Source organism: Enoplosus armatus, chromosome 20 (assembly GCF_043641665.1).
Source record: "Enoplosus armatus isolate fEnoArm2 chromosome 20, fEnoArm2.hap1, whole genome shotgun sequence".
Lineage (NCBI taxonomy): Eukaryota > Metazoa > Chordata > Actinopteri > Centrarchiformes > Enoplosidae > Enoplosus > Enoplosus armatus.
Window position 1 is genome coordinate 6,924,625 of NC_092199.1, and position 27,179 is coordinate 6,951,803.

General features: G+C 41.8%; 1 protein-coding gene across 1 annotated transcript; it reads right to left on the reverse strand.

Annotated features, from left to right (window-relative positions):
* Positions 1-6,120: 6,120 nt before the first annotated feature.
* lhpp (phospholysine phosphohistidine inorganic pyrophosphate phosphatase) lies at positions 6,121-27,129 on the reverse strand. The gene is given in 8 exon segments (XM_070927289.1): positions 6,121-6,933; positions 23,505-23,596; positions 25,560-25,652; positions 25,738-25,801; positions 25,917-26,070; positions 26,471-26,658; positions 26,947-27,086; positions 27,088-27,129. Coding segments are annotated over 8 exon segments (867 nt in total). The 3' UTR covers positions 6,121-6,839.
* Positions 27,130-27,179: the final 50 nt, after the last annotated feature.

Below are 27,179 nucleotides of genomic sequence, written 5' to 3' on the forward strand. Positions count from 1 at the left end.
TCATTTGTAATTACATTATTTCTGCGTCTTAACTCCGGACTATGTCTTAACGTGTTCAGACAGAACATGAAACGTATGTTGGATAAAGTCAAACGCAGATGAATTCTGTCTGAACACACTTCTTCAGATGCACAGGGTAGGGATTTGCCTGTATTAGCTAGTGGTTGAATATGATTTAATGTACTGATTATATGTAGTTAATCAAGAACTGTACTTACATTTTTGTTAACTTTTTAGGTATTTCTACTTTACTTGAGAACTTCAGTTTTATGCTACTTGAACTAGATTTCAGATGCAAATATTGTTTTACTCCCAAATCTAAAATTAGCTGATGGTGTGTACTTTAGTAGATTAAACTACCAAACATATGCTTACATGTTAACACATCTGTAACAATAATCTAAAAATCTAATATAATCTAATAACTGATAATATAACACTGACAGGGGAAATTCTGCACAAGTACTTTTTGATACTTTTAAGTACATCTTGTGTGCTTTTACTTGAGTACATTTTTAATGCAGGACTTCACTATGGTAGGGTTACACTGTGATATTGCTACTTTTATTTTAAGTAAAGAATCAGAAAGAGAGAATTCTTCCACTGCTGCTATTAGCAGAGCACATGCACAGCAAGGTCATTGTTGGAGACGTCTTTAATGCAACAATGCAGACTGACCCAATTAAGTAGCAGGAAAAGACAATCACAATCGTAGTAGTGGTACTACTGATGAGCCTGTGTTTGTGTGCTGAAGCGGGGAGTGAGTAGGGAGGATGCCGGGCAGGGGTGGGAAGTCCGGTCCTTGTTTCTTTTTTCTTTTTTTTGAAGGCGGGTGGAGTGGTGGAGCTGAGCGGCGGTTCACCCCAGAGACCTCCCTCCCTCCCTGCACTTGGAAACAAAAGGGGCTTTTTCTCCGAGGAGCACGGTGACGTGGGAGGCGGCTGTGAATGTGGGCCATGTGTCAGGGCTGCTGCTGCTCCATTTGTCTGCTTCCCCTCCCCAACTCTGGTGCCTGTGCAAACCCCCAGAATTATACTGTCATTAACTTTTTGATTCACTGCTCCAGCACGCATATCACTTCTGCATGTTTGTCATTCTTTGAAAGTGTAAGGTGCCACTGAGGGAAGAAAGTCACCTCATTACAGACCGGCTGAGTAATTTGAAGATTGCTTGACATGCTATACTCCAAACTCATATACCACATAAAGCATAACTGTGGGATTAAACTTGCCTACAGGGCCAATGCATACTCTTGTAATGGACTTGATTATTATGCTGTTGCATGAGAATCTGTATGCTTGCATAGTGAGGTCATATTTACACTGTGGTACATGCAAGCCGCTGCTTTTCCCTGGTTAAGCCCTTTTCGGGTAATGAGTCGAGAAGGAAATGGGTAAACAGAGCCCTTGTAAACGTGCTGTGTGGCAGACTGACACACTGAGGGCCCCCGGCCTTTAATCAGTGCAGTGACAGAAGTGAAAGGAGGCTGTGTTCTGAGAGAAGATAGGAGTACAACTGGAGGGGTGTGCCGTGCCGATGTTCTGCACTACACTCGTCCACAACCCCCACCAGCACTGACACAACAGGGCAGTGGGGTTATGCACAGTCTTATCTGCGCTAATGATGACTCACATCACACCTCATTCAGTTTTTAGGCAGATGTCCCACAGTACTTATGGGAGTTTTGTGTCAGATGTTTCAGGTAAATTAAAAAGGTACATTTGTCTGCTTTCCTGTAAAGACAAGGTTCCTATAATGTTTTCTTTACCTTCACAATTAAAAAGTTATTGGTCTTTACAAAGCACCATCATTTTATTTTAAAATTCCTGCAAAACGTTTGTGAGAGATTTTCCATTTCACAAAAAACTGCAAATTGAGTACTTTTTTTTTCAGTAGTGAAACTTTTCTTTTCAAAACTATGTGACATGAAACTGAATGTTGGCGCTAGTGCTTGGGTTTGGTGGCACCCACCCCCGCTTGGCAGCTCAAATGTGGTCAGGGTGAAAAACAATTTAGCAGTAGCACCCAGCCATAAAACATTTCCAGTTGAGCAAGTGTTGTGAAGCTTTTCTAAAAAAACAGGAGCTGAATACCAGGAGCACAAACTTTACCTTGAGCTCTAAATGACATCCTGAAAACTTTTTTTTGTACATAAACACTCAATCATTACATTATTACACTTGGAGGTAGTTGTTGTGATGACTCTCCCACACACTTGGTTGGATTCATGCAAGACCAAACCTAAAACCAGCAGCAATAGTCTGCACCCACATACAAGAAATGTATCAAGGTCATAGAAGTCTTCTCAAGTAAAAATAGTTGTTGAGTTTAAACCAAGAGCTTCAGCAAGAGGGTTGTAGGATCTAAGGTGTGAGCACTCAAACTGAAAGCTTTGGCTTTTACAAAAGGTAACTGGACACCTTCACAGGAGAGAGGCCCGGCAGACAGACCGCTTTAAAATTCAGCTGTAAGCCTTCAGACCTTTCGCAGACCGGGACAGTTAGTTTACACTGCATGGTGACATACGACCACCCTTTCGCCTGGATTATACATACGCACACACTTGGGTGTGACATCACAGGGTCATGCTTAGTGTCTGGGGAGCCAGGCCTCTGAGGCTTTTGTGGGCAGTTGAGCAGGGGCTGTGTCCCTGGAGAGGCCTGTGACGGCTGCGACCATGTCAGCAGAGTACAGACTGCTCTGTGTATGAACTGAGACACTTCTCAGATTGCTTGCAAAGACTGAGGGAGGAATGGGGTGGGGTCGGGGGCAGCCAGGAGAGGGAGGAAATTCAGGCCTCCGCTCCAAACCAGACGACATCTGAAGTTTCAGAGCCCTCCCACGCCATCGAGTGCTGTTGGCACGGCTGCCCACAAGGGAAGGAGAGTGATGAAATGTGGGGAAACCATGTGGCTTGGCTAGTAAGAGCAAGAGGCCTCTACATGGATCAGTGCTCCACACACAGGGAGGGGACACATAACTGACTGCTGTCAAAACAAGTGCATGTTTCCAAGGATAACGGTGTTTTTGGGGCTGCAGGTGTGCGGCGTTGTCTGGTCAGCTGACCCGCCGTTTCCTGTCAAACAGGAAGAGCCAAATGGAGATGAAAGTTCAAGGTAACACACAGCTGGCAGTTGTTAAGGTGGCTAAATGCAGGTGTGCTACAAGAGCAGCAGTGTGCCTGCAGTGTAAGAGGAGCCTAACCCAAACAGATGACATAAAAACGTATGTGAATGTTGGCTCAGAGACACACTGCAACAGTGTGTGTACTCTGCAAAGATGTAGAACGATCTCAAGGGGCCTCATTTCTTTGTTTTAGATTTAATTTCATAATCATTCCAACAAGTAAGACTAAAAAATGAATTTGTTTCAATTTTCATATATTAGAAAAAAGAGTCAATGGATCTAATGTCAATGACACATTTAAAAGAAACATTTAAAATCTCAACTTTATGATTTGATTTGGTTACAAATGCAGACTTTGTTCAAATGAGGTCCCCAGGAGACAGTTGGGACTGGATGCTAGAGATTTAACAGAGAGACACTTTCTGCTCTTCATGTAGCATGTGTCCATGTCCTCACACATTCTACAGGGCTTTGTGTCCCTGAGGTGTCAGTCAACATAAGAGGAAAATGAGATCATGAGCTTAATGACCTGAGGTTCTAGACGGAGAGGAGGGAGGTAAGGGTGGAGATACTCTCGCAGACAGTCATAATCAAGTTCTGGTATGACGGCAGAAGCAGATATTTGATAAACATCTAGCATGCTACGTAGACTTGAACAATTTTTCTGGATTTGTTGACTGTAATTAATTGATTAAACTTGTCAAAATGTCAGAAAATAAGGATGAATGAAAGTTTCAAGTTTCCAAAACCCAGTGTTGTCTTCCAGTTGCTTATTTTCTCTGAAAAACGGTTACTAAGAACAGTTGTGAGGCTGAACGTAGGCACAGTAGTGCTTTGAGCTAAATGCAAAAGTTAGCATTGCTAACATGCTCACATTAACAATGCTAACATGTTGCTGTTTAGCAGGTACAATGTTTACCTTGTCCACCATCTTAGTTTAGCATATTAGCATGCTAACATTTGCAAATTAATACAAAACACAAAGTACAGTTGAGGCTAATGGGAATGTCATTAGTTTTGCATCTATATGGTCATAAACCAAAGTATTTAACAAACTGAATTTTTTCAAAGGATTCTCAAAGTTATTACAATTCATCCTGAGGGGAACATGGCAATCCATCTCATAGTTGTTGAGACATTTCACTCAAAAACACATATGTCTAGTTGGCGCTAGAAGAAAAGTCAGAGGATCACCAAAGTCTCTAGGTCTGAATGTCTGTATAAAATTCACTGTAATCCATCTAATTGTTGTTGAGATATTTCAATCTGGACCAAAGTGGTGGACCGACCTCTAGCATGGCTCTGGGGCAGGGCCGGAAGATTGAGACTTTTTAGTGTTTCGCTTAAATGTAAAGGCTGCAACTTTTCACATTAGAAAAACTACTTCAAACAATTAATCAGTAATTCAAATTGTTTAATATAATTAAAAGAATAATTTTCTGTTTATTGATTGAAGCAAATAAGCACTTAATCCTAATCGCTTCAGCACTAAATGTGTTTACTTGAGAGTAAGTACTCTTAATGCATGTCAACAGTGGGGTTAACTGCGGTCATTTAATACAGAGAGTAAACAACACAATTCAGATGTAAGAAAGTCCAAAGATGACAAACTTTTGTGACGAACTCCAACTGGAAAATCACCACAACAGCAGCTTCAGTCAGTCAAGGATTTGACAGTGCATTAAGTCTGTCGATACTGTCCTGGGTCAGTGAGGCCATACATGCCCAGACATGTCTCCTGAAATGAGGTCATCTCTATTATTTGAAAGGTAATCTTGCTTCAGTCTGTGGTCACAGTGAGGGAATCAATGTGCTGCACTCCAGCAGGAATATCACTGTTTACCTATCATGGCAGCCTGCGGAGGTAAACTACTGCTAATTTGTAACTTGTGTGAAACGGGTGGATGACTTCAGGCCAGCTGGAGAGGTGTGGTTGTCACTTATGGGGCATGTGTGCGTTTCTGTTTAACACCTTGTGATGATGATGAATCCACCAAGAGGTATTTGCTGAAAACTGTGGCCCACATCCCTCAGAATTACTGCATTTCCATGAACTGGAGAAAGACTAACCTAGAAAGCCAAGTGAATTCATTCGAGAGTAGTCAAATACATGTTTAATAGCTCCATACAAGGCAGTAACATAATGGACAAAACACTGAGTGAAACAATGTGTAAGCTGTTGGGAAACTGGGTACCAGCTGCTAGTACTTTGCCGTGTACATTAATATTTATTTCCCAATCAGAAATAGGAGTGGTACAACCAGCTCAGACACAGTTTCATAATACTTCGTAGCATTTCATTATCTTTAATTGCCCAATAACATTCGAGCTTGTGTCAGCTAATGGTGAAGTGAACCAGAAAGACCTCAATGAATCACTTGGCAACGGGCTTTTGTTCTTGTTGAATCTATTTGGTGCACTGAAACCTCGAGGGCAGCGATGGAAGATCGTTTGTTTTTACGCCCCACTTCCAGAGGCCTCAACGATCCAGCTGGCACACTGAAGCCCAATAACCAATTTTTCCCCCTCCTCATCATTTTATTTAACCTCACTGTAGATACTGAAGTGAATGCACTGCGTCTAATGAGTGGCAATTAACAATGCAACAATGCTGGGGCAATCCCCAGCAGAAGCGGCTCACAGCCGAGTAAATAAAGATAAGGAGCTGTGGATTTGTGATTCTTCACTCTGATGATGGAGGGCTCATTTCATTTTTGTTTACAGAGGGGGGAAACATGAGCTCAAGCACCAGCGTAATTCATCACACTCGGCTGGGTTCTGCATTTATCATCTCCGATACCAGCTCACTTCCCATTTCCAGCGATTTGTTTTTGTAAAACAAAAGCTGCTCCGATATAAATTCCAGTTTAAACCAGAGCCAAGGCAACATTTTCCCCAGTGCTTTGAGACCTTGAGCTCTTTTTTGTTTTTAAAGAAATATTTTTTTTTATGACAATGGCTGAGAGAAAATGGGAAAATTCAGGGAGACAAATCTTTTCAACAGCTCACAGAACAGTAAAATAGCTTTATTTATATCATACTTGCATTACTAACAACTCCACGCTGTTTTAATAAGATTGTGCATGTTTTGTGTACAGGGAGTGAGCGACAACAATATTACCTAGTGTACATATAATAGGCTACTCACATGAGTGAATGTATGTTAAAAAGCACTCCAGCTACACTCCAATTGTGCATTTCCACTTTGACTACAAACTGTCTTCATGTGCAGTATCTCGGCAAAGAATTTGACAGTGCAACACTAGCAGGGAGTCTGAACACACAACACTACTTTTCCCTTCTAACTGTCAGTCAGCAGCTGGTTACAGGCACATTCATGTCAACTTGAGGTATCTTATCTATGCCAATCATGTACTGACACATGCACAGTGCAACTCTAAAGTTCTCAAGACTCTCTCTTGTAGACCTGGGTAATAGCTCTGCAAATTTCATTCTAGTTTGTTTTACACTATGTGGAGCACCAGATGGGTGGGGTGGGTTTCCCATATTTGACAGTTACAGGATACACAGTATTTGGAGGGTATTTTAGTTTTGCACTGCGTTGACGTGTTACTTTAATTAGCTCATTGCAGCACACCCTTCCCACTGGAAACAACACTTGTTGTTAGCTATATGAAAATACTACTGGTTACCAGCCTGTATCACCTAGGGTCACAGTAAGTGGGGAGTTTCCAGGGCCCACCGCCTTGTTCTCACTGCCTCTGATCGAGGATCATGTCCACAGCCTGGGCCAGGTTGTCCACCGTGCCGTTGGCCGTCACCATTGGGTGCCTCTCATCACTGGGCCTGAGGGAGGGGAAGCAAAAACACACGCTTAAGGACACGCAGCCCAGGAAGAAACAGGAACAAACGGCCACCACACAAGGGTCGGTAAACAAGTAGGACTAGCAGTTTGATGCTATCAGCCACGTTAACAATACTGCATGTATAAACTGGAACAGTGCAGGACATGATTGTCTAAGAGGATCCAGGAAAGGCAAAGCTTGAACAAGCAGAATTACTCTACCGGCTGTCTTGTTTAAGCTTGAGGGGAAGGTTTTGGTAATAAATGGGGTCTGTGTCTTGTCAGAATGGTCATAAGAGCTCGCTTATGGTCAACAGCAATGTACTAAAAATTAAGGTTTTCCAGTGAATTTTTGCTGTGTTGATATCTTCACACTTAAGGTGTCTGTGCAGCTGCTTGCCAAAAGCCCCTGCAGGGGAGGGCATGTTTTCTGTCTCTATCACCAGCTGTCACACAGTGTTCCAGACCTCTCTAATATATCTGAAGGCAACTAAAACAGACCAACTGGGGTCTTTAATGAGAACTGCTGATTCCTGAAATACCCAATGTCTTAAAATAAAACCAAGAAAATCATTTGGTGACTTAAGCCAGCGGTTTCACAGCTGGGTGTGGGACCCAGAAAGAATGCAGTTGCAAGATACTGTTGATCTAAAAGGTTGTAACAGTAAGAAAAGAAAAACATATTTCTTCTACACAAAAATACGTTTATTTTTAATGCCGTTTCTCAAAACTTGCTGCATGGCTTGAGGGATGGCAATGTCGGTCCACCACTTTGGCCCAGACTCAAATAACTCCTGGATGGATTGACATTCATGGGCCTCAGATGATGATCCTAATTACTTTTTGAGTGAAATGTCTCGTAAACTTTTGGATATATTGCAATGACATTTGGTGCAGACATTCATGTCCCCCTCGAGATGAATTGTAGTAACTTTGGTGATCAGGTCAAAATTTTAATTTGTCTTATATTTTGGTTTATGGCCAAATACCATCAACCTCTATTTAAGAAATGCTAGCATGCTAAACTAAGATGGTGAAGACGGTAAACATTATACTGGCTAAACATCAGCATGTTAGCCTTGCCATTGTGCGCATGTTACATTATTCTATCCTCACAGAGCCGCGAGCTTGGCTGTACGCTCTTCGTTTTGTTCATTGTCAAATATGTATAGCTTTACCTCTTTTTAAGGTAAGACATTGCTTCTTTTTAAAAGGGTCACAAGCCATCATCTGTACTATTATTATATCTATTTATTGAGAACAGGTTACGTAATTGATTTATGTTTATGATGTATACAGATAATGTATACAGTACATAATATCAAGTGAACTTTTGTGCTTCTACACGTGAACACTGTATTCATGGAAAAAAAAAAAAAGACAAAAGGTCACAGTCCAAAAAAAGTCAGAAACCACTGACCAAGACTGTCATCCTAATTTTGTCTCAACCTGGTTTCCTAAATAGTGTAATATCTGTAGGAGGCATGGGCCAGCCTTGCCTATCTCCCCCTGGCTGCTGCCATTGTTTGGCTCAGGGCCCAGTCAAGGGTGCAGATATGGCTGTTTAATCAGCTGGTAGGGGAAATGTGATCCATTTGGCGTGGCACCAGGCCCAGGCCGGCATGCAGGACCCTTTTCCTCCCCATCACATCAAAAGACAGAGACGCCCCCCTTTATTCATCTGTTCATCTGTAGGACTGCCCTGGACTCCTGCTCATTTATGAAGTGGTGCCTATAGATCCCCCCCCTCCACGGGCTGCCTTGACCAGGCTCTGTGTGCTGCCTCTGTTCCCCAGTCACGGGTTGGAGCTCCAGATGGGGAGGCTTTGTTTGGCCCTGGGTGTGCGATACACACCACCATTAATCCTGCCCTCTGAGAGCTTGCAGAGGACCATGGCAAATATTTGTGAGCCGCCCAAGTGTAGCGGCAGAAAGAAGAAGCTGGTGGGGGGGTTTGAAGAGAGGTGTTGAATACTGAAGCTGCGGTGAATACGTAGAAGCGGTGCCATGTGTTTACGCATGTCTGTCAGCCACCAGTACTTGGGTTATGCGAGCTGGTTCGCTAATGGTCCGGGTGTTATGTCTCCTGTGCTGGATTACTCCCACACCCTTTTCTGCCCGAGGACTGATTGAGTTCACACACGCACATACAGGAATGAACACACAACCAAGTTAGTCACATGGCTCTTATGTTTCAAGCAGTGAAGCCAACAGCATCGACCACACCGTCTCTCCAACCTGATGCTCCTCCAAATCTCCCATGGCCTCAACCTTTTAGATATGCATGCATGCACGTGTGTGTGCGTGTATTCATTTTGCTGCTTTTCTCCCATTGCCATGAATAATGAAGGAGTAACCAGGTCAATGTGACCATGCAAAATTCAGCACAACGCAGCTAGTGTTACCGATGAGGTAATGTGCGGCTCACTGTGTGTCCTTCAGGTCAGTGCAATATCAATACACGTGAAGAGATAGGTTTGGTCCCCGAGCCTGACAAATACTGCACAGCCTTCACGTAGGGATGAGGTCAGCTATGAGGTAGGAGGTGGGAAGTGGCCAAGGATTTAGTTCAACACAGCTGCCACCAAGCTGAAAGACCAAAAAACTTCACCAGAAATTTACTGCATGATCACAAGGTTTAGGGCGTATGGGCAAAGAACTAGAGAAGCTGAATCTTGGATGGATTTGGGTCGTAGTGAATCATGGATTTGCTTTACAGAAATTAATCTACAATGCTTTTGATAATCGGTTAATCATTCAAGTAATTTATCAAACAAAATACCAAAACATCTGCTGGTTCTAGCTTCTCAAATGTGAGGATTTACTGTTTTTTTCTGTTTGAAAACATTGAAAATGTGATATCTTCGGGTTTTAGACTGCTGGTTGGACATCACCTTGGGATCTGGGAACTGGCAATGGGCATCTTTCACATTTTATACACTAAATTAAATCGATTAGTTGAAAAAATGCAAATGAAAATGAGGTTTGAGCCCTAAACTTGGTTAGTTATGAATGTTGAATGTGTATTTTAAATGACTGGTTGTTTCTTGTAGGTTTTCATGGGACTCTAAAACTAAAACCTTCTCGCAACAAATCACCTATCATATCAGTCAACATGTAAGCTAAATCATTATTGCATGTACATTAAAAACATATACATACTGTACATCTCTAATCCCCTACAACAGTACAACATGACAGTGGATTAAACAGTTGTGCAAGCTGGACACGAGAACATGGGTATCGTGTATATGCTGCTCAAGCAATATAAGATTATAGTGGCTTAGAGTGTCATGGATAGAAATATAACATGATACTTGGCTCTATAAAACACGGAGATACAATTTTATAAGGACAGGCCGTTCCTCCATGAAATGAAAGTGGATACGAGTGACTCATACAGTGTGTGTGTGAAAATCAGCTGTGCGTCAAAGAGAGAGAGAGAGAGATGAGGTATGATACAGAAATAAAGAAAAAGGGGGGCTGTCAAGGTAGCTGACCGTGGGGTGAAAGGCACGACAACCTTCCCATCAGTTAATGCTTAACACACTAGCACATACACAAAGGCACACACACGTGTGCATAGAAGGAAGCAAAACTGTCGCATATGCCCGATTTCGATTTACACTCCTCTCTTAACCTCTTCGCCTTTGCTGAGTATGCCTTTCGCTTGACACAGTGCAGATGAAGCAGATAGGGCACACATGAGGGCAGAGATGACAGTAAATGACACTCACTCACATACAGTGCTGTGAAAAAGTATTTGCCCCCTTCCTGATTTCTTATTTTTTTGCGTATTTGTCACGTTTAAATGTTTCAGATCATCAAACAAACAATGTTGTTGACATTGTAAATAAATTGTAAAAAACACTGTAAACTCATGGAGAATTATTTGAAGTCTAAAGTAACTAAAAATCACAAAGACTGCTACAAAGATGGTCCCTATTAGACTAAAATTAGCATTTGTTAAAAGAGGTCTGGCAATTAGTGGTGTGAGGTTTTAAAGTAAAAAGTGACAAGTAGCAAAGCTCAAACAAGGCCAAATCACCCCAAATAGCAGGTGCATTGGTAAAAAAATGAAAGCAAAAGTATACTGTGACACTGACAAACTGCATCAAAAAAGAGGAACAGTGATAGTGGAAGCTAACATAACATGCAACTTAATACAACCTAACATTTATTTTAAAGTTGAAATTCTATTAATCTATGATTTTTTTTTAGGTTTCAGGTTTTCATGATATTTCCTCTGTGTAAAATCCCAAATATATAAAAATGGTAACACCCTAAGTATTTTGTAATGTGTGCTGTCACCTGGCTTTGCGGCAAGGAATCACATTTATGAGAGCTACGACAACGCTGAGAGGATAAGAGTCAGCCTGCCAGCGAGAGATGGAAAAACACTCAGACCAGTTCATTGTGTAGAAGTGCGTTTTCCATAGACTAGTGAAGGCACCATCAGCCAAAACACTGCCTTTTCTCACACTAAAGCAAACTATATAACCATAACCCGAAGGAGAACACGGCGTGACGATGACTATAGTCTTTATGTTCAGCCAAGCCTTGTGGGTGACATAAGATACTAACACAAGACAAAGCTTTCTCCCCTCACCCTGAGGGGCGGAGAAGGTTTGTAACTGCATGTGTGTTTTCTGCTGCTCTGTGATGTTGCAGTGGTCTTGGCCTCGGGGGTGTGAATGTGATCACAGTTTGACTGCCTCTCTTATAAATAAAAGGTCATGGGAGAGATTGATGGCGTATCAGGATCCTCAAAAAGAGTGGAGGAGAAAACGAAGACGACTGCTGCTAGCCTGGATTTATCATTATCCTCTTGAGCTTCACTTTTCCCCTCTCTTTCCACTTTTACATGATATTTACAGAACCACAACAAGACGCTGATAACTCCCCTGAACTAATACAGCTGCAACCTCTTTCGAAAAACAGCCCAACTGAACTGGGGAAACCACCATGTTACGTGCATGTTATGGCAACAGAAATGACAGATGCAAAGCTGGAGCCTGCACATCCTCTGGTGAGTTTGTGGCCATGCGGCAGCCGTTATCACTTCACTGTGCAAAAGGCTGTATAATGTTGAGTCATGATCAGCAAACAGCTGCGGTATGGTTTTCACACTTTACACAGATCAACGGTTCTTTCCAATCGAGCAGGACACAAAGGGGATTCCCTGGTTGCAGCATGAAGAGCCACTTGATTTTTCCATCCTGTAGCTCTCTGAAAGCCCTCCTGTGAGTACAAGTGATGTGTGTTTGAGTGAGAGAGAGAGAGAGACAGAGTATCCTGAACTGTCAAAACCACCCACTGGAAACTTTCTGTCTTTCCCAACCACAAACGCATTTGAGGCTAAACAAACAGGACGGAACCATAAACCTTCACTTTCTGTCCTTCAGAGACACTAAAAGGACTATGCTAGTGTTTTTGCAGGTTTTATCTCATTCACTACAAACCTTGTATATATTACAGATCACAATTTCACATGCCTGCTGTATAGTATTCGATTTTTTTGTTTTGCTTTTCAAGCAGCCATTGATTTCCATTTATTTCCACATATGAAAATTAAGTACCAGGCTCTTGAGACATCCTCTGGATCAGGAGGTTCCCAACCTTTTTTGTCAGAGGGACCCCCACAGCCTTATCAGATGAGCAGTAGAAGTACCCTTTCACCTGTAACACTCGTCATATTCCAAATATGTTCCTATGAATGGGTATCTTATAGACTGGATGTTACTTCACAGCTAGTTACCACTAGCTGGTAACACAAGCAAGATTTTTTAATGTTCACTGTAATGTCTCACTATGCTTCTTCTGTACACTTCAAAGTCTAAATTAGCCACTACTAGCATAGCACGCCTGAATCTCCGACTGAACTGTCAGTGATCAAGTTGCATTGTGGGTAATGCAGGCACCAGATTTTGACAAGGTAGAAGAATACGTGGAATAAAAAAAGACAATATTTCTGGTTCTGCTGCATTGATTTTGATCACACACACCAACGGTAAATAATCTAAAGTTAATATTTCACTATTAAAAAGTCAACACAGAGCTTTAAACAGTTTCACCTGATAATAATACTTCTTGTTTATTCGGCCAAATTCTCACAAAAGTAAACTCCCTTCATCATTTCACAGCTGTCTTGTCAGTGTTGTGCTCAATATGCAAAGCTCCGTGTGACCCAGATCTAACCACACTCTTTTCATCAGCATGTTATTATTAGCAGTGCCGCTGATGGCTTGCTGAGCCTTCGTTTGTGTGTGTGTGTATATGGCTATATCTCATGTGTAGGAGTGTTTTGTTAGCGGTAAGGGACTGCTGAGTCACCTGCTTCTGGTACAGAAAATGCAAAACACACATGTGAAACCACACAAAACACATACACACAAACCATTAGGAGAAAAAATGGCTCCAGTCGAAACCAGGCAAGGACCCAAGTCCCCCCAGCCAAGCAGCCTGTCTATTGGTAATTGCAAGAGGGATTGGATCCCCATTGAAACGACTAAGGGCCTGTGTTCATGTATTTAAGAGGCAGTGCTATGTTTCAGCCTGCCATCTGTGGGCTTTAGCTCTCCGATTCTCTCCCACTCTCACTCCTTTTCTTTCTTTCTCTCTCTCGCTCTCTCTCTCTCTCTCTGTCTTTCTCAGGGGTGGAAAAGTACCATCGAGGGGCTCAGTGGCCAAGGCCCGGCCAGCTCCTTTGTCTCGCCGTGGGAGTCTAGTCTCACTGCGAAAAAAAGCTCCGGTTAATTATTAATATCTCATTGACTTATAACGCACGGCAGGCTTTAGAGGAGCCTGCAGGCAGAGGAAGCTGTCACTCCGGGGTGGTGAGGGATGGTAGGCCAGGCTCAGGCACCCAGTGGAGTGTCATCAAGCTCTTTAACCTCTTTGTGCAGCGACTGCCACATCCATCTAGAATCTGTACTCAATCTGTGGTGCCCTGTTATGTTCTCAGGTCTATCTGATGGAAACAGAAGGTTCAAAACATATAGTACAAGATGTTGTTGATTTAAGTGATGATGAGTCTAACTTTACCCTTTATACTCTCATTGTTGTACTTTGCTCAGATTTATCTCGAGGTAACGTGTGATCATAAAATGACCTCTTATCTGTTACAATGGACAAGACACGAGTTAAAGGAGTACTCCACTGAAAACTTTTGTTTTGAGTATTAAATACTAACCTCCTATGGGCTTGAAAGGTCTTGTAGCTTGCTCCATTGCAAATGACAGCGGTCTTGATCAACCTGGGTTCACATTAGTTGCAATGGATTTCAACAGTGACCCAGTTATGAAATCATGTTTTGAAAAGTTAAATTTCTCAATCTACTACTGCATCTTACTACAGCTTCTCCATGTCCATTTGTATACTAGGTATTTTCCATTACTTTTGCCAAAATATTGTACAAAGTCTCCGTTGATATCACAATTGTCTATCACTGTTTATCTTTGCACGTATGTTTGCTAATGTTTATTGCTTGCAATGTAAGTTAACGGCTAACCATGCAGATGACAAATCGAACGGCTAAATATGGCTGTGAGTACTTTGGCAGCTGTATTTAGCCATATTTGGCTAAAAGTGGCTAAACATGGCTGTGTTTAGCCATATGGCTGTGTTTAGCCATACGAGTGTTTGGAATATACTGAGCATATAGATGGACAGTGGAGAAGTGGATTATGCAGCAGCAGTGATTTGAGGAGTTTCTATGGACATTTGCGACTCTTTTGCCATGAGTCTTGGTCACCGTTGGAATCCATTGCAACTGTTTCAATCCAAGTTGATTACAGCTGCCGTCCTCTGTGAGCCAGAGCAAGCAAGCAAGCCTACAGGCAGTAAAAGTTAGATACTCAAACCTTTTCAGCCGAATATTCTATTGAAATAGAAAATATGAATGTAAACGTTAGGAACAGAGAGACGAGGGGAAAAAGCTGTGCTGGGTCTAGAGCCAACATAAGAGTGCTGGCTTGGATAAGGAAATCATTCCCAGAATTGATTGTGTTTACATTCCCCACAAAGTTGCCAATTCCAATCCATGGGAATGGGATGAAAACAGAGTTTAGACTCTAAGTTACTTAGCAGGACTATATGGAATTGTGGTAAACGCTGCCCTTAAACACAAAACGGATGTAATCAAGCCTGCATGATTATGGAAGAGAGAATTTAAGAAAACATAATTTCTTCCTTTTAACACTCATATGCATTTAAAAACTTTATTAATTTGTGAAAATGGTAATAACTGCAATCCTGAGGCACTGCAGAAGGTGTTGAAAAGAACAACCCACCCACCTCTGGACAAGAAAGGATAAGGTGGGAGCATCCAGGAAAGAGACCCAGCCAACAAAACCCAGCTTTCATGTGTTATCTGTTAAAAAGGAGGGAAATTCAGCAGTGGAAATAGAAACCTTATGCAACACGTATTTTCCTATTCTATCATACAAATATCCTGCCAAAGTCCCTGCTGCTGACTGACAAAGGAGATGCAGAGAAGAGACTGGTCAGAGATCAGTGGACAGGACTGAAATGAGGGTGAACCAGTGGATGGAAACCAAGATGAGTGCACTTTAGGCTGCAATTTATTATATGCTACTTATATATTATATGTATATAATGGTATCAGAATTTTTGAATTTGCCATTATACACTGTTTTGACACTATATATACACTTAGAGTATATTGTCAAATATAGTTTTGTAAAACATAATACATGGATTTATGTACATGGATGATGGGTGATATATTGTCTCTGTTGCTCTGGGCCTACAGCATTTTAACTTCGAGACAGCAACAAACCAAACACTGTTGACTCAGTCTGCCTGTTTGCCACAGAACAAACAAAACCCAACGGGTCACAATGCTCTTGATTTCAGTTCCTCTGATGATCCGGGGGGACCTGGACACAAAAGAGGGCCCCTGCGGATTCTGCTTCAGTTCAAAGGCCATATTGTACATATAGTATGATTCACTGGATTGGAGTAAAGGGTCTCTGCGGTGGCGCAGAGGCAAACGGACCTCAGTGCCACATTCAGAAATACTGTAGCGGTTGAGTTGACAGCCTCAGCAGAGAAGAGTGAAATGAGATAACTTCACTTCCTCCCCACACACAGACAGTGCTAACAGAGGTTAACGGGACAGGGCGTGGGACTGTGCTGTTGTACTAGACACTATAAAATGCCTGCGCTCTCCTCTATAGGGAAAAATTGTTCACAAAGGTCGAGTGATGAAAGTGCAACTCAAGCATAACCTGCTCAGACACGACCGCACATTAAATCCAGTTCACAATCACCTGTGTGATACATACAAACAAGGCCTTGAAATATGGTAAGTCACATACGTTACAGACGATCACTCCCTGTCTGACGGGCACACACTTGAAACCATGTACATTATTGTAGCCATTGAGGCTATAGGACACCGGTGGAGGACTGAAAGATAAGCTTGGCTGAAATACAGTATGTACCTGAGAGCCATCCCAAGGGCAGCGCTCAGTTTATAAAAGAAGATTAAGCTGCAACCACAGCCATGCACGGTCGCCCTGTCAAGGTTCAGTGTCACAGATCTGCAAAGGACAATGCCCATCCATGAACCTAACACTGCTGTGCCGTATTCGATCTAATGTCTGATAGGCTGTTTATGTCAGAGCTGGTGGGGGTGGGGTGGGGGGGGCATCACCTTTCTGTGGACACACATAACGCAGTGAAATGTTCACACTTTTCCATGAAGCCTTTCACTCCATCAATCATTCAACCTATATATATTTATTCAGGGTGGAGAGTTGTTAACTCTCTTTTGCATAAGCGCCCTGTGTACACAGAACAATAAAAACAGACGTATTAGATGTTGCACATAATGTCAGTGCAAACAAGATAAGAAACCGAACACTAAAACATACAAAGCAGAAACTGGAATAGAAGATAAAAACGGACATGGAACCAGTAATGAAAAATGTCCTCCTCCACAACAAGCTTAAGTTCAGATCTTGTGTAGTAGTTTGATTTCCTGTACTGTGGAAGTCATGTTAAAGCAACATCTTGCTAGAATGGCATTCAAACTTCAAACAAGAAGCATAAGTTACAGCTTGTGGCCACATGAGAAGAGAGAATACAATGAAACTTGTGAAAATATCCTTTTTAAACGCAATATTGTGCTAGCAATTAAAGATGTATTACACAAATCCTGACCATTACATTATATTAAGCTGATATCAAAGATCTTTCCACTGTGAGAGCTGTACCTCCCCTCTTGCAATCTGTTTGCTCAGGCTGATGGGCCATTTGCTTTCCTAATGAGCAGTCCTTCCTTCTATTCGCTGCACTGATAATGGCTTTATTTGCATGACTTCATTACGGGGACCAGTGGAAATCTGCTCTGGATAGCCCCACTAATCACATGTTATGTGCCACTCACCCAGTCAGCTCAGTCTGGGCTGCTGGGAGGGACTCGGCCCCATGCTGGACACTGGCGACTGACTTCTCTGGACCAGACCTAACTGGATCGATGGGAACAATTTTACAGTTTATTGGTGCCCGGAGATGTTAAGAGGGAAGTCTGAGTTAAGCTGTTAAAAAGCTCTCAGTGCCTCCTCTCACAGATATGAGCTGTACCATATGATGTCTATAAAGAAGACTTAACAGGTCACATTAGAGGACTTCACTACGGCATCAAACCACATCCTTTTGACTCATTCCACATCCGTCTTAGACTGGCTGGATCTAATGAGTCTGATTACAGTAGTAGCAGTTACAGTGACAGCTCTGAATATTTGCATACCGACCATCTGGTGAGAACTGTGTGTTCCAACTGATGTTATTCAGTGTTATGTGTTATGTGTTATGCGTGTGTTTTTGCATGAGTACAACAGCTTCTTTGATAAGGTGTGTGCTACCCGCTGTAGTTTATACTGCATGTTGCACAGTTCACAGCAGTAACAAAACGGAAAAAAAACACTAAAAATCTATAGACAAGCTTGTGGCAGCATGAGGCTGTAATGCTCATTATATCCCAGAAAATGAAATTGTTGGTTAGATGACAAATGTAGAGAAAACATTTCTTCTAGCTATTCTTAGGTCTTTAGCACTAGTGGGGCAAAAAAAAACATAGTTTGTTTACAGTTTGGCCTGAGGATGGCGCCAGCAATGCTGACTCAGCTTTCATCAGTCTAAGCTGTTTGTTGTCAGACTCAGCTGTGCTTTGAGCTGAATGCTAACACGATCATGCTAACATTTGAAGGCTAACATCTACCTACAGCCACATTCAGACCATGATTACAACAACCAGAGCGGGAAAACCTTCCAGTCTGGCTGATTTGTAATTTCAAGAGATATCAGGAATATCGGCTACAATATCTCCCAGTTAACTTAATGTCAACAAACCAGTAGCAAAATGGCTGTAAATACACCATTGCTGGCAGTTACATCTGAAGACAATCCAATATTAACACTAATACAATCAATTCAGTAATTAAAAAAGGAGCTATTGTTTGTCTTTGGTTTACTTGTTAACGAATACCAGCTAATACGATATAACGTAGCTAATTTAGGTTTAGCCTAAATTTATCTGGTGCAACTACAATGCTAGCAATGGAGGTATTTTGCAATGATGCGTTAAAGCTCCCAAGCTGACATAATGTGTGGTTTCCCGGTTCTTTCCAATCTGCCAACATACCACGAATGCAGCATACAAACCATAGCATGTTGAAATGTTCTCCAACAAACATGCTAACGTTAGCATTTTTTCCAAATTGTCTGATCATGGAGTAGCAAGTGCAAGTGCAACCCACTAACAGCATAGAAAAAAATACTGAAGGAAAACTAATTTGCATGGTAATCACATGGCTACTAACCCCCCCCACAATGCTCGCTTCCTGTCGCGTCCCTCAGTGACGGCTGCAGACAGAAAGGACACGAACCAGGGTGTGGTTTCGGCAAACTAGTTCATAGTTTCTATCATCAGGGACTGAGTGTCTCTGGAGACGTTTAATCTGGCTCGGCCTGCCTGGAAAACAGTTTCCCAACACTCCCATTAGCAGTCAAGCGTTGGCCACAGGGAGAGGTTTACAATGTAAACCATTTTGAAGACAGTTGCTGCTGTGTGAAAATGTTTGCTGTGCAGATTCCAACGGGAATCTAGTAAGGGCTTCCTCGAACTCACTGGCCCTCATTCAAAATACCTATCAATACTGTGTTGGTATCTGACACATCACATCACTATTTTCTCCTCTGCAGAATTACAAACGCCAATACTGAGCACGTATGTTTAAATTGAAAGCCTGAAATCCAACTTCTTTGATTACCACAGATACACAGCGAGACAGACAGCATGCCAAGACCAAAAGGTTCAGAAACTAATGTGTCGGCTTGCCGTAGCAATTAAACTGGTTTACAAATAGTGCATGAAGGAACAACGTGATGGGAACCCACTTTCATGAAGCCTCAAAGCTTCCCAGTTCTGTGCCGATGCAGTTCCTTGAAGATAAGAGAACAGAAACAAGAACACAGGACCAGTCGAGGCCACAGACTGGTGGAGATGACTATTTAAAAAGACAACATTCGAGAGTGAGCCACAGGACAGCATGAGCATACTCATAATCGAACAGTATCATAACAGTTTGACCATTAAAATGGAGAAGTAGAGTTCTGTGTAGGGCTGGGTATCATTCTACATCGTCTGATACTAGAAACACGACTCAAAATGAATGCTAATGTTGCTCCGTGACTGCTAAATGTGTAAATAGGCAACAGTGTGCTAACACGTTCAACACATCAACCAACAAATCAACATTTCAACCAACATTTCTTGCTTATTATAGACACATTTTCCAACAAAACCCTTAATTTTTAATAAACATATCCAAAATTCTAACATCCATCAGCGTTAAATTCCATGTAAGAATAGTCCAAGAGCTTTTCCAAAAGACAGTAGAGCTTTAACAAAATGATCAACACTATAAATCAAGACATATTTGTTTGCTTTTCGATTCTCTGTGGTATGGACAGACTTTGTTATTAAAGTATTCAGATTTGATTTGCAGCTTCAATGTTGTGACTACCATTCAACACATAACTATAGAGCTGGAAGGCTGAGCAGTGGGCAGACTGTGTCGGCAGATTGTTCCCATGCAGCTGATTAACATCAGCAGTTAGATCTCCATAATCCCAGTCTAATTTCCAACCACTTTTTGGTGTAGGCCCCTCTTTTCAAACCTGGTCTACATTAAAGAGCAAAGGGTTCTCTGGCTCCCCTGAGGGAAGTGTGCAAACTTTCATTATTTAAGAACTAGGGAAAGTTGACTGCTTGCAGAACACTTCTCTATCATAATTACCCCTATATTACGCCTATAGTCTCAACAGCCATTACTGGTAGGCACTGTAATATCACTTAGCTTGGCCCCTGCTCTTGAATTTAATCTGAAGGATCCATCGCAAAAACATAACAAGCACATTCATGTGCCGTGCATCATACGACAAAGCGCAGTGAGCAGTTGCATGCGAGACCCTCTGACTGTACATGATTAGGATAACATGCATTCATTTACTTGAACCTGGTATTCTAAATATTGTACATTCTTACATTTTCTAACTGAATTAAGACCCTATGTCCCACCAGAGGAGGCACATTTTTTGACTTTCCCAGAGCAACCCATAGACAGGCAGCCAACAGGTTGATGAATTCACTTCAAAGCATGTAAAGCATCTACCTCGAATCATTGTTGTAATAAAAGTTAACTATGAAGACAGTAAGAAAGCAGACAGTGAATACATACAGTTCCTGCATCTGTCAGATCTAAATTAGGCTTAAAGAAGTTCAGGTCTTATGCAGTCCTTGCTGAGTAACAGTACGTCAAGGGCTTTGTAAAATAAACTGATGTGATTAGATTTGTCTGTGATTTGTATCTTTTTCCCTTCCTGTCTTGTCACTGGGCCTGGGGTATTTGAAGCGGTCTTTCTCTCCAAGCCTGGGGCCTGCGCAGCATCTGGTTGACTTGGAAACAGCTGTGTTTTCACAGATCTGACTGAGGGTTTATAGCTGCTCCCAGCAAGCCTGGGTTCACTGTGCCGGTTTGGCTCAAAAATGTTAAATCTCACGTCTTCTCCTCTCTCTCTCACAGTCCCCTGTTACAGTCACTGTTTCTCTTCTTGTTCTCAGGGAAAGTATATAGTACATAGCATATGTATATGTACATAATGTAAAGTCTGGTCAAGGATCTGGGATATTATGAGGTGTCTATGTTAAATGAGTAAATGGTAGCTCACTTTAGAGCTATAAATTCTAATGTGATGTTACTTCCTGTTACTGGCTGTACACACACGGTGCATCAGTTATTCAAAGCAGGTAATGCGGCAATAAATTCAAAACATAACAACTTCTTCAACCAGCATCTAATACCAAAAGGCTATTTAGTATTAGTACAAATTTGGGATCTTGTGCTGCAATGTTACTAAAAGTAAGAGACTACAAAAATGACAAAAAGTGACAGTTGACAATATAACGTCAAACTCCAGTGTCATTTTACTGTATTGTATGCATGTGTTTCACCATATAAACTCCATTCTCCAATCAGTCCATAAATCTAGACCACAGCTGAAAGGCAACACATCATGTAACACAATACTGATTCCACATATGTTCTTCAGCGGGAAACATCCCATTTATTTTAACTGGTTGCTCTCCTCCAAAAAAGGAAAAAGAAACCCTGGAGTGATATAATTTAATCTGGTTTATCCGGTGTTTAATTGAGTATATCAGACAGTGTTCAGAGTGTCAGCACACTGGAGCTGAACTGAGCTGCTGAGAGAAGATTGTCAAGTCACATAAACCGGATGGATTCGTCTGCTGAGAAATGCATTAGAAAAGTCTCCTCCACTTGTGCTGAATGAAACACTGCATACTGCTGGTTTCTGAACTCACATACCGGTACAGATATGTACAGGTTACACATGCGTGCACATACACGCCGGCAACGTACACAAGAGCACACGGCAGTGGAAACACACACCCACATACTTCCATCATACACACAAGTGTTACTCTGCACAGACAGCAGGACAGGTTTTACAGTGAGTGACTGTGCTCTTAGGGTTAGTACAGGATTAGAGCTGACTGATGCTCAAGCAGATTACTCAGCGTTCTCTGGTCACATGACCCGAGACCTGCATGCCAGTCCGCAGCAGTGGAGCAGGTCAAGCATGGTGCTCTTCAGACTAATCTGTGTTTTATAGCCAAACAAAATGGTAACAATATCAGGGAAGAGGTTTGATGTCCTCCACAGCAGGAGTGGAAAGTGCATTCATTTTGTTCTGTTCTGTTAAGTACAATTTTGAGGTACTTGTATGAGTATTTCCATTTTATGCAACTTTATACTACTCCACAAAATGTTAGATGGAAATATTGCACCAAGTTACTAGCAATTGAGTTTTTGTACAATTGCAATGCAATAAATGATTGTACCTAAAATGACAAATCAGTACAGAGTAGCAGAAGAGACGTTTAATGTAACACCAGTATTTATAAATAATTCATTGTGAAAAGGAAATTCTAGGCGAGTACATTTTGCTGCTAATACTTTGGACTTTTACTTAAATGTGAATTTTCAATGCCAGACTTTTAGTTGTAATGGAGTATTGTCATATTGTTGTATTGATACTTTTACTAAGTCAAGTTTAAGTAAAGGATCTGAACACTTGTTCCTCTACTGTTTCACAGTGACTGGTGCCGTGTTTGAAATGAGAAAAGCGATATATAAAAACAGGTTTTCAGGACCAGCATTACAAGCGTAAAATAGTAAATGTTCTCCTTCCATTTCCATAAATATTTCTTAAGTACACATATAAAAACATAGGGCATTAAAAACACCAGTAATGGCATGACTTTGAACATACTATATAATGTAAAGCATGCATGTGATATAATGTGTAGTTCCATAGCAGTGTCCCCTCTTTTCTTCAAGCCATAAGTACCACATATATCGTCTAAAATAATCAGCCATATGTTTCTGTAATTACAGCATATGAGAGGCGCCCCAGTAATCTCCAGATTTGGGATCATAAATCCTGGGTGACTATGACCTTGTGGGCGACTAGCATTCATCATGTGGAGAGAATAAAGCTATTTTCGGAGGATTCTCAATCAAATAAACAAATCTGGAAGGCTGAAGAATGAGATGGTGGGCTCACAGGAAGCCCGTGTGCTCTGCAGGAAACTTTGATTCAAAATCCTGGTGTGAGGGCGCCCCCTCCTGGTAAATAGTGGGATTGATTTTTATTTTCTTATTTTACAGTACAGCCAGACTAGCTTCAAAATGTGCAGAAAATGTAGGAACATTTTAAAAAGGCATTGAAACATTTTCTTCTGTTAGATGGATATACATTATGTGATACTTTATGTTATCATTTTTACCTCCAGGCATTAAAAGAATGAATCCAGAGAGCTTGTATCTTACCCAAGGATACTTCAGCAGGACACACACCAACATGGTTTAAGTAAGGAGTCATGTTCAGGTTTGGTAGATTGTGTCAAGGAAACCATAGTTGACTCTGAAAGCCTCTGCGCATTCAGGACATCACTGACCTGTATTTGCCAGTCCTGACTTGTACGCCTTTCATTCCACAGTGTTGGGCCCCACCTACATCATTCACCAGATCGTCCCCGATCATCAGTGCCTGCAAGTGAGGAGGGAGGAGAAAGAGAAAGAGAGAACATTATCATTTAGTTTAGGCATTTTTTACATGCTCCATTGCAGTGCAGATGGAGTTAAAAAATGTTGACTTATCTGCAGTCTAAAAACATGCTAACATCACTTGTAAATGTGCATAAGGGTCAGGCTGTATTGATCAATCTACCTTTCCACTGGTAGCACTAGTTTACCAACTATCAGCTGGTGACGCCAGTATATGATGTGGTTGCATTGTTTCTAGTACCAGTCGTTATCTCCTCCTGTTGTTCCTGCTTCCTCCCTAAGCATCATAAGCACTTGGTGGATCCATTTCAGCCTGCCCTCCCTTCTCCTCAAGTTTCTTTTTAAAACTGCTCAGCTATCCTCTCCACTGACCAGGTGCTTGTTGTTACACAGGCGTGAGTATGCACCATCGCCAGTTAGTGTGAAAAATGTGATTTCTGAAATAAACTGTAAAAAGGTTAACAGACAGAGAGAAGAGAGGAAAAAGAACAATCCATACTGACTGATAATTTTACACATCGGTCTGTAATTCCAAATAATGTACACGAAAAGAACAAAGCAGTATCAGAGTTATATCAAACTGGGATGCTACAAATAAACTCGGCGCTTAAGAACACAACAGGCTGCATTATTCTGGATAAGCTGAGAGGAGAGAGTTGATCACACCTGGAGATAACCAGTATCAGTTGAGTGTGCCAGATTGAATCCTTCAGGTTGTTCTGAGAGAGGAATACGACCTCTGATTAGAGAAAGTATTCTCAAGAGTTTGGTGAAGGAATGAAAGGAATGATACTGGTCTGCAGGAAGGGAGCAGTTTCATTTTGATTGTTAAGTGAGTGACTCAATAAACAAGGAATTTCTACTTTGGGAAAAAAAAACTTTTGCACCACTGCACTCTGCATGAAAGTCTGGGTGAGTAACCGAAGGCTTTGGAAAGGGCAGCAGATGTAGCTGTGGATATATCCATGTCTCAGTAAAAGAAAAGAAATCCAGAGAAAAGAGTGAGGCTTAGTCTGAGATGAACCCAGCTTTCTAAGAGTGCCAACTGCCAGGTCCAAAAATAGATTAGCTTAAAAGACTGCGGTGAAAGAGCACAGTCTTTAGACTTGGGATACACTGAGATGAGCAGATACCAGGGATAGACATTAAACAAATGTTCAGACACCTGCTGCGAAGTAAAGAGAAAACGCAAGAGTGTACAACTGAACAGGAAGCGTCTTGGCTTTGCTCTGTGATGGGTTTCAGCATGTAGACTCTATTATGTCTCCACTCAGAAACAGCAAATTAGAATTGAATATAATCTGCACAACATGCTGGACAGTCAGACTGTGGATGTTGAAATATGGCCAGAAATTGAGTTTCCTGATGCATACATGTATATACTGTATATTTGAACCTCTACACAAGGAAAGTAACAGGACACTGAACAAAGTCTGAAGGAAAGACACCTGGTCTAGCAGGATTTGTCGGCCTTTCAAACGTTCTGGTTTGTATGTGGGGAGAATTGTGAAAACTGTGGGCTTGGTTAGTTAACACTTCACATCTCCCTTGGAGGCGTCACGTCATCTTGCTTCTTTTTAGCATTCAGCTGCCTGTAAATTCCTATACATTGAACTATTTGTGCAGTCCATTGCACAACCGTTCTTAACCATTTTAGTGCTTTTTCCATGAAAATGCAGGTGCTGACTGCTGCATGTTTGCCACTCAGAGGGGAGTGACCACTGCGACTCCCAAGTATGGTGACATAAAGTGAAAACTGATCACTGAGTTCCCTGACTTACTTTTCAGTCCAGTCAAAGGTCAAAATAGAGTCAAAGCACAGAAGAATCCCCACACAGCCTAGATGAAAGAACTGAAGTCTGAAGTCTTTATCATTGCATAACAAACATTACAAGTACCTGGACTACCTTGTATTCTGGATACATGCAGTAGCCTTTGTTACGTACCTCATGTGGTTGAAGCCCCATGTCATTGAGAACACTCTGGAAGAATGTTTGGGATGGCTTTCCAATGACTTCTGCCTTTAAATCACAGGCATACTGGAGGGAACAAAAAGTTAACAATAAGTAGTCATTGTTTACATGTACAGAATTCTTAATAAATATATCAATGCAAATTATGTACCTCCAGAGCCTTCATGTAAACCCCAACATCTAGTTTCAAACCATCTGTCTCCTTGTAGTACCTCCTATGAAAAGAGCAAAACATCAGAAATGTTTTGTTTAGTGCTGTGAAGACATTTCATATTTCATATTGTGCTTATTACTTGGAATAAGCAATATGGTGATGTAATACCATCTTACCCTTGGCCCATAGAGAACAGGACTGGCTTCTCCAGGCCTATAAGGACCCTGAACGCCTCGTTAAGGTTCTGGTAGGAAAAATTTTCAGCTGCGTCTCCCATCACCACGCAGTTTGGGTTGGTCTTGTCAACGCTGTCAAACTCAGGGAGAAGTCCTGTAAGTAAATAAGTAAGTTTAAAGGGTAAGTCAGCTGATATTCTTTATTTTTCACTCTGTCAACAAACCCCATGAGGACAAAAAAAGTATTGTCTGTTTCACCAAAATCTGATATAGTTAATTTCTCTGTGCCATTGACCTTTTTTTAAGTGAAACTACATATCTGTAAGCCATTTTCCAAGACGTTTAGCTGGAAGCAATGGGCTTTGGGTTGAGTGAAATGGGATAGTCAGAAATTTGAGATCACACATTTTGGACAAAGGGTTTGTAGACTTTACTGTGATAGTGCCCTGAAACCGCTGATTTAAGTGAACAAAAATGTCATCCAGCTGAATATTTTCAGATGCACTATGTATATAGGGTTACTGTCAAAAAGTCTTGACAATCTAAAGCATTACCATCATACACCAGCAGGTGGGGCCGTAAGCCCCTCTCTTTAAGGACAGCCATGGCTGCAGGAGCAGGAGAGAAGACCTCAGACACAGAGATGTCAAAGCCCAGTCTTTGGAGCTTGGCTACAAACGTCTCTCTAGTGGCCTGGGTCTCATTGGTGCAGAATCTCAGCTGCAGGTCAGATGCCTTGAGCCTGTAAGAGGGTCAGAAGGTCAGAATGAGGATAGAGCACACAAGCTTGTGGCAACACAGTGACACCGGGACGCAGACGGCTCCTACATTGTTCAAATACACAGTAACTTCTTCAATCATACATGCACACAGACCTGTAGGGCGTCTTGCAAGGAACTGCTAGTTTCCATAAGTTACCAGCGCAGTGAATGACCGAGTGCATGCACTTTGCTCCATATGCTTCACAGTCAGCCGCTGCACATGCAACTATCTAACAATGTCTGAATCGACTCGCTAATTCTTCACTCACTTTTTCACAGCTTCAATCGAACCTGGAATGGCAACCCCGTCGCCCTCCCCGCTTTCATATAAAACGCCACACATGTCCAGTATGACACCTTTCAAACTCTTCGTGCAGCCTGGCCAGCCCGTGTCAGCCATGACGAAATGGAAGCCACACAGCGCATGCGCGTAATGAGAGGCAGCCCGTCATGCGCATGTAGTTATGATGCTTACAGTCAGTGAGTCACTGAAATTCTGCAT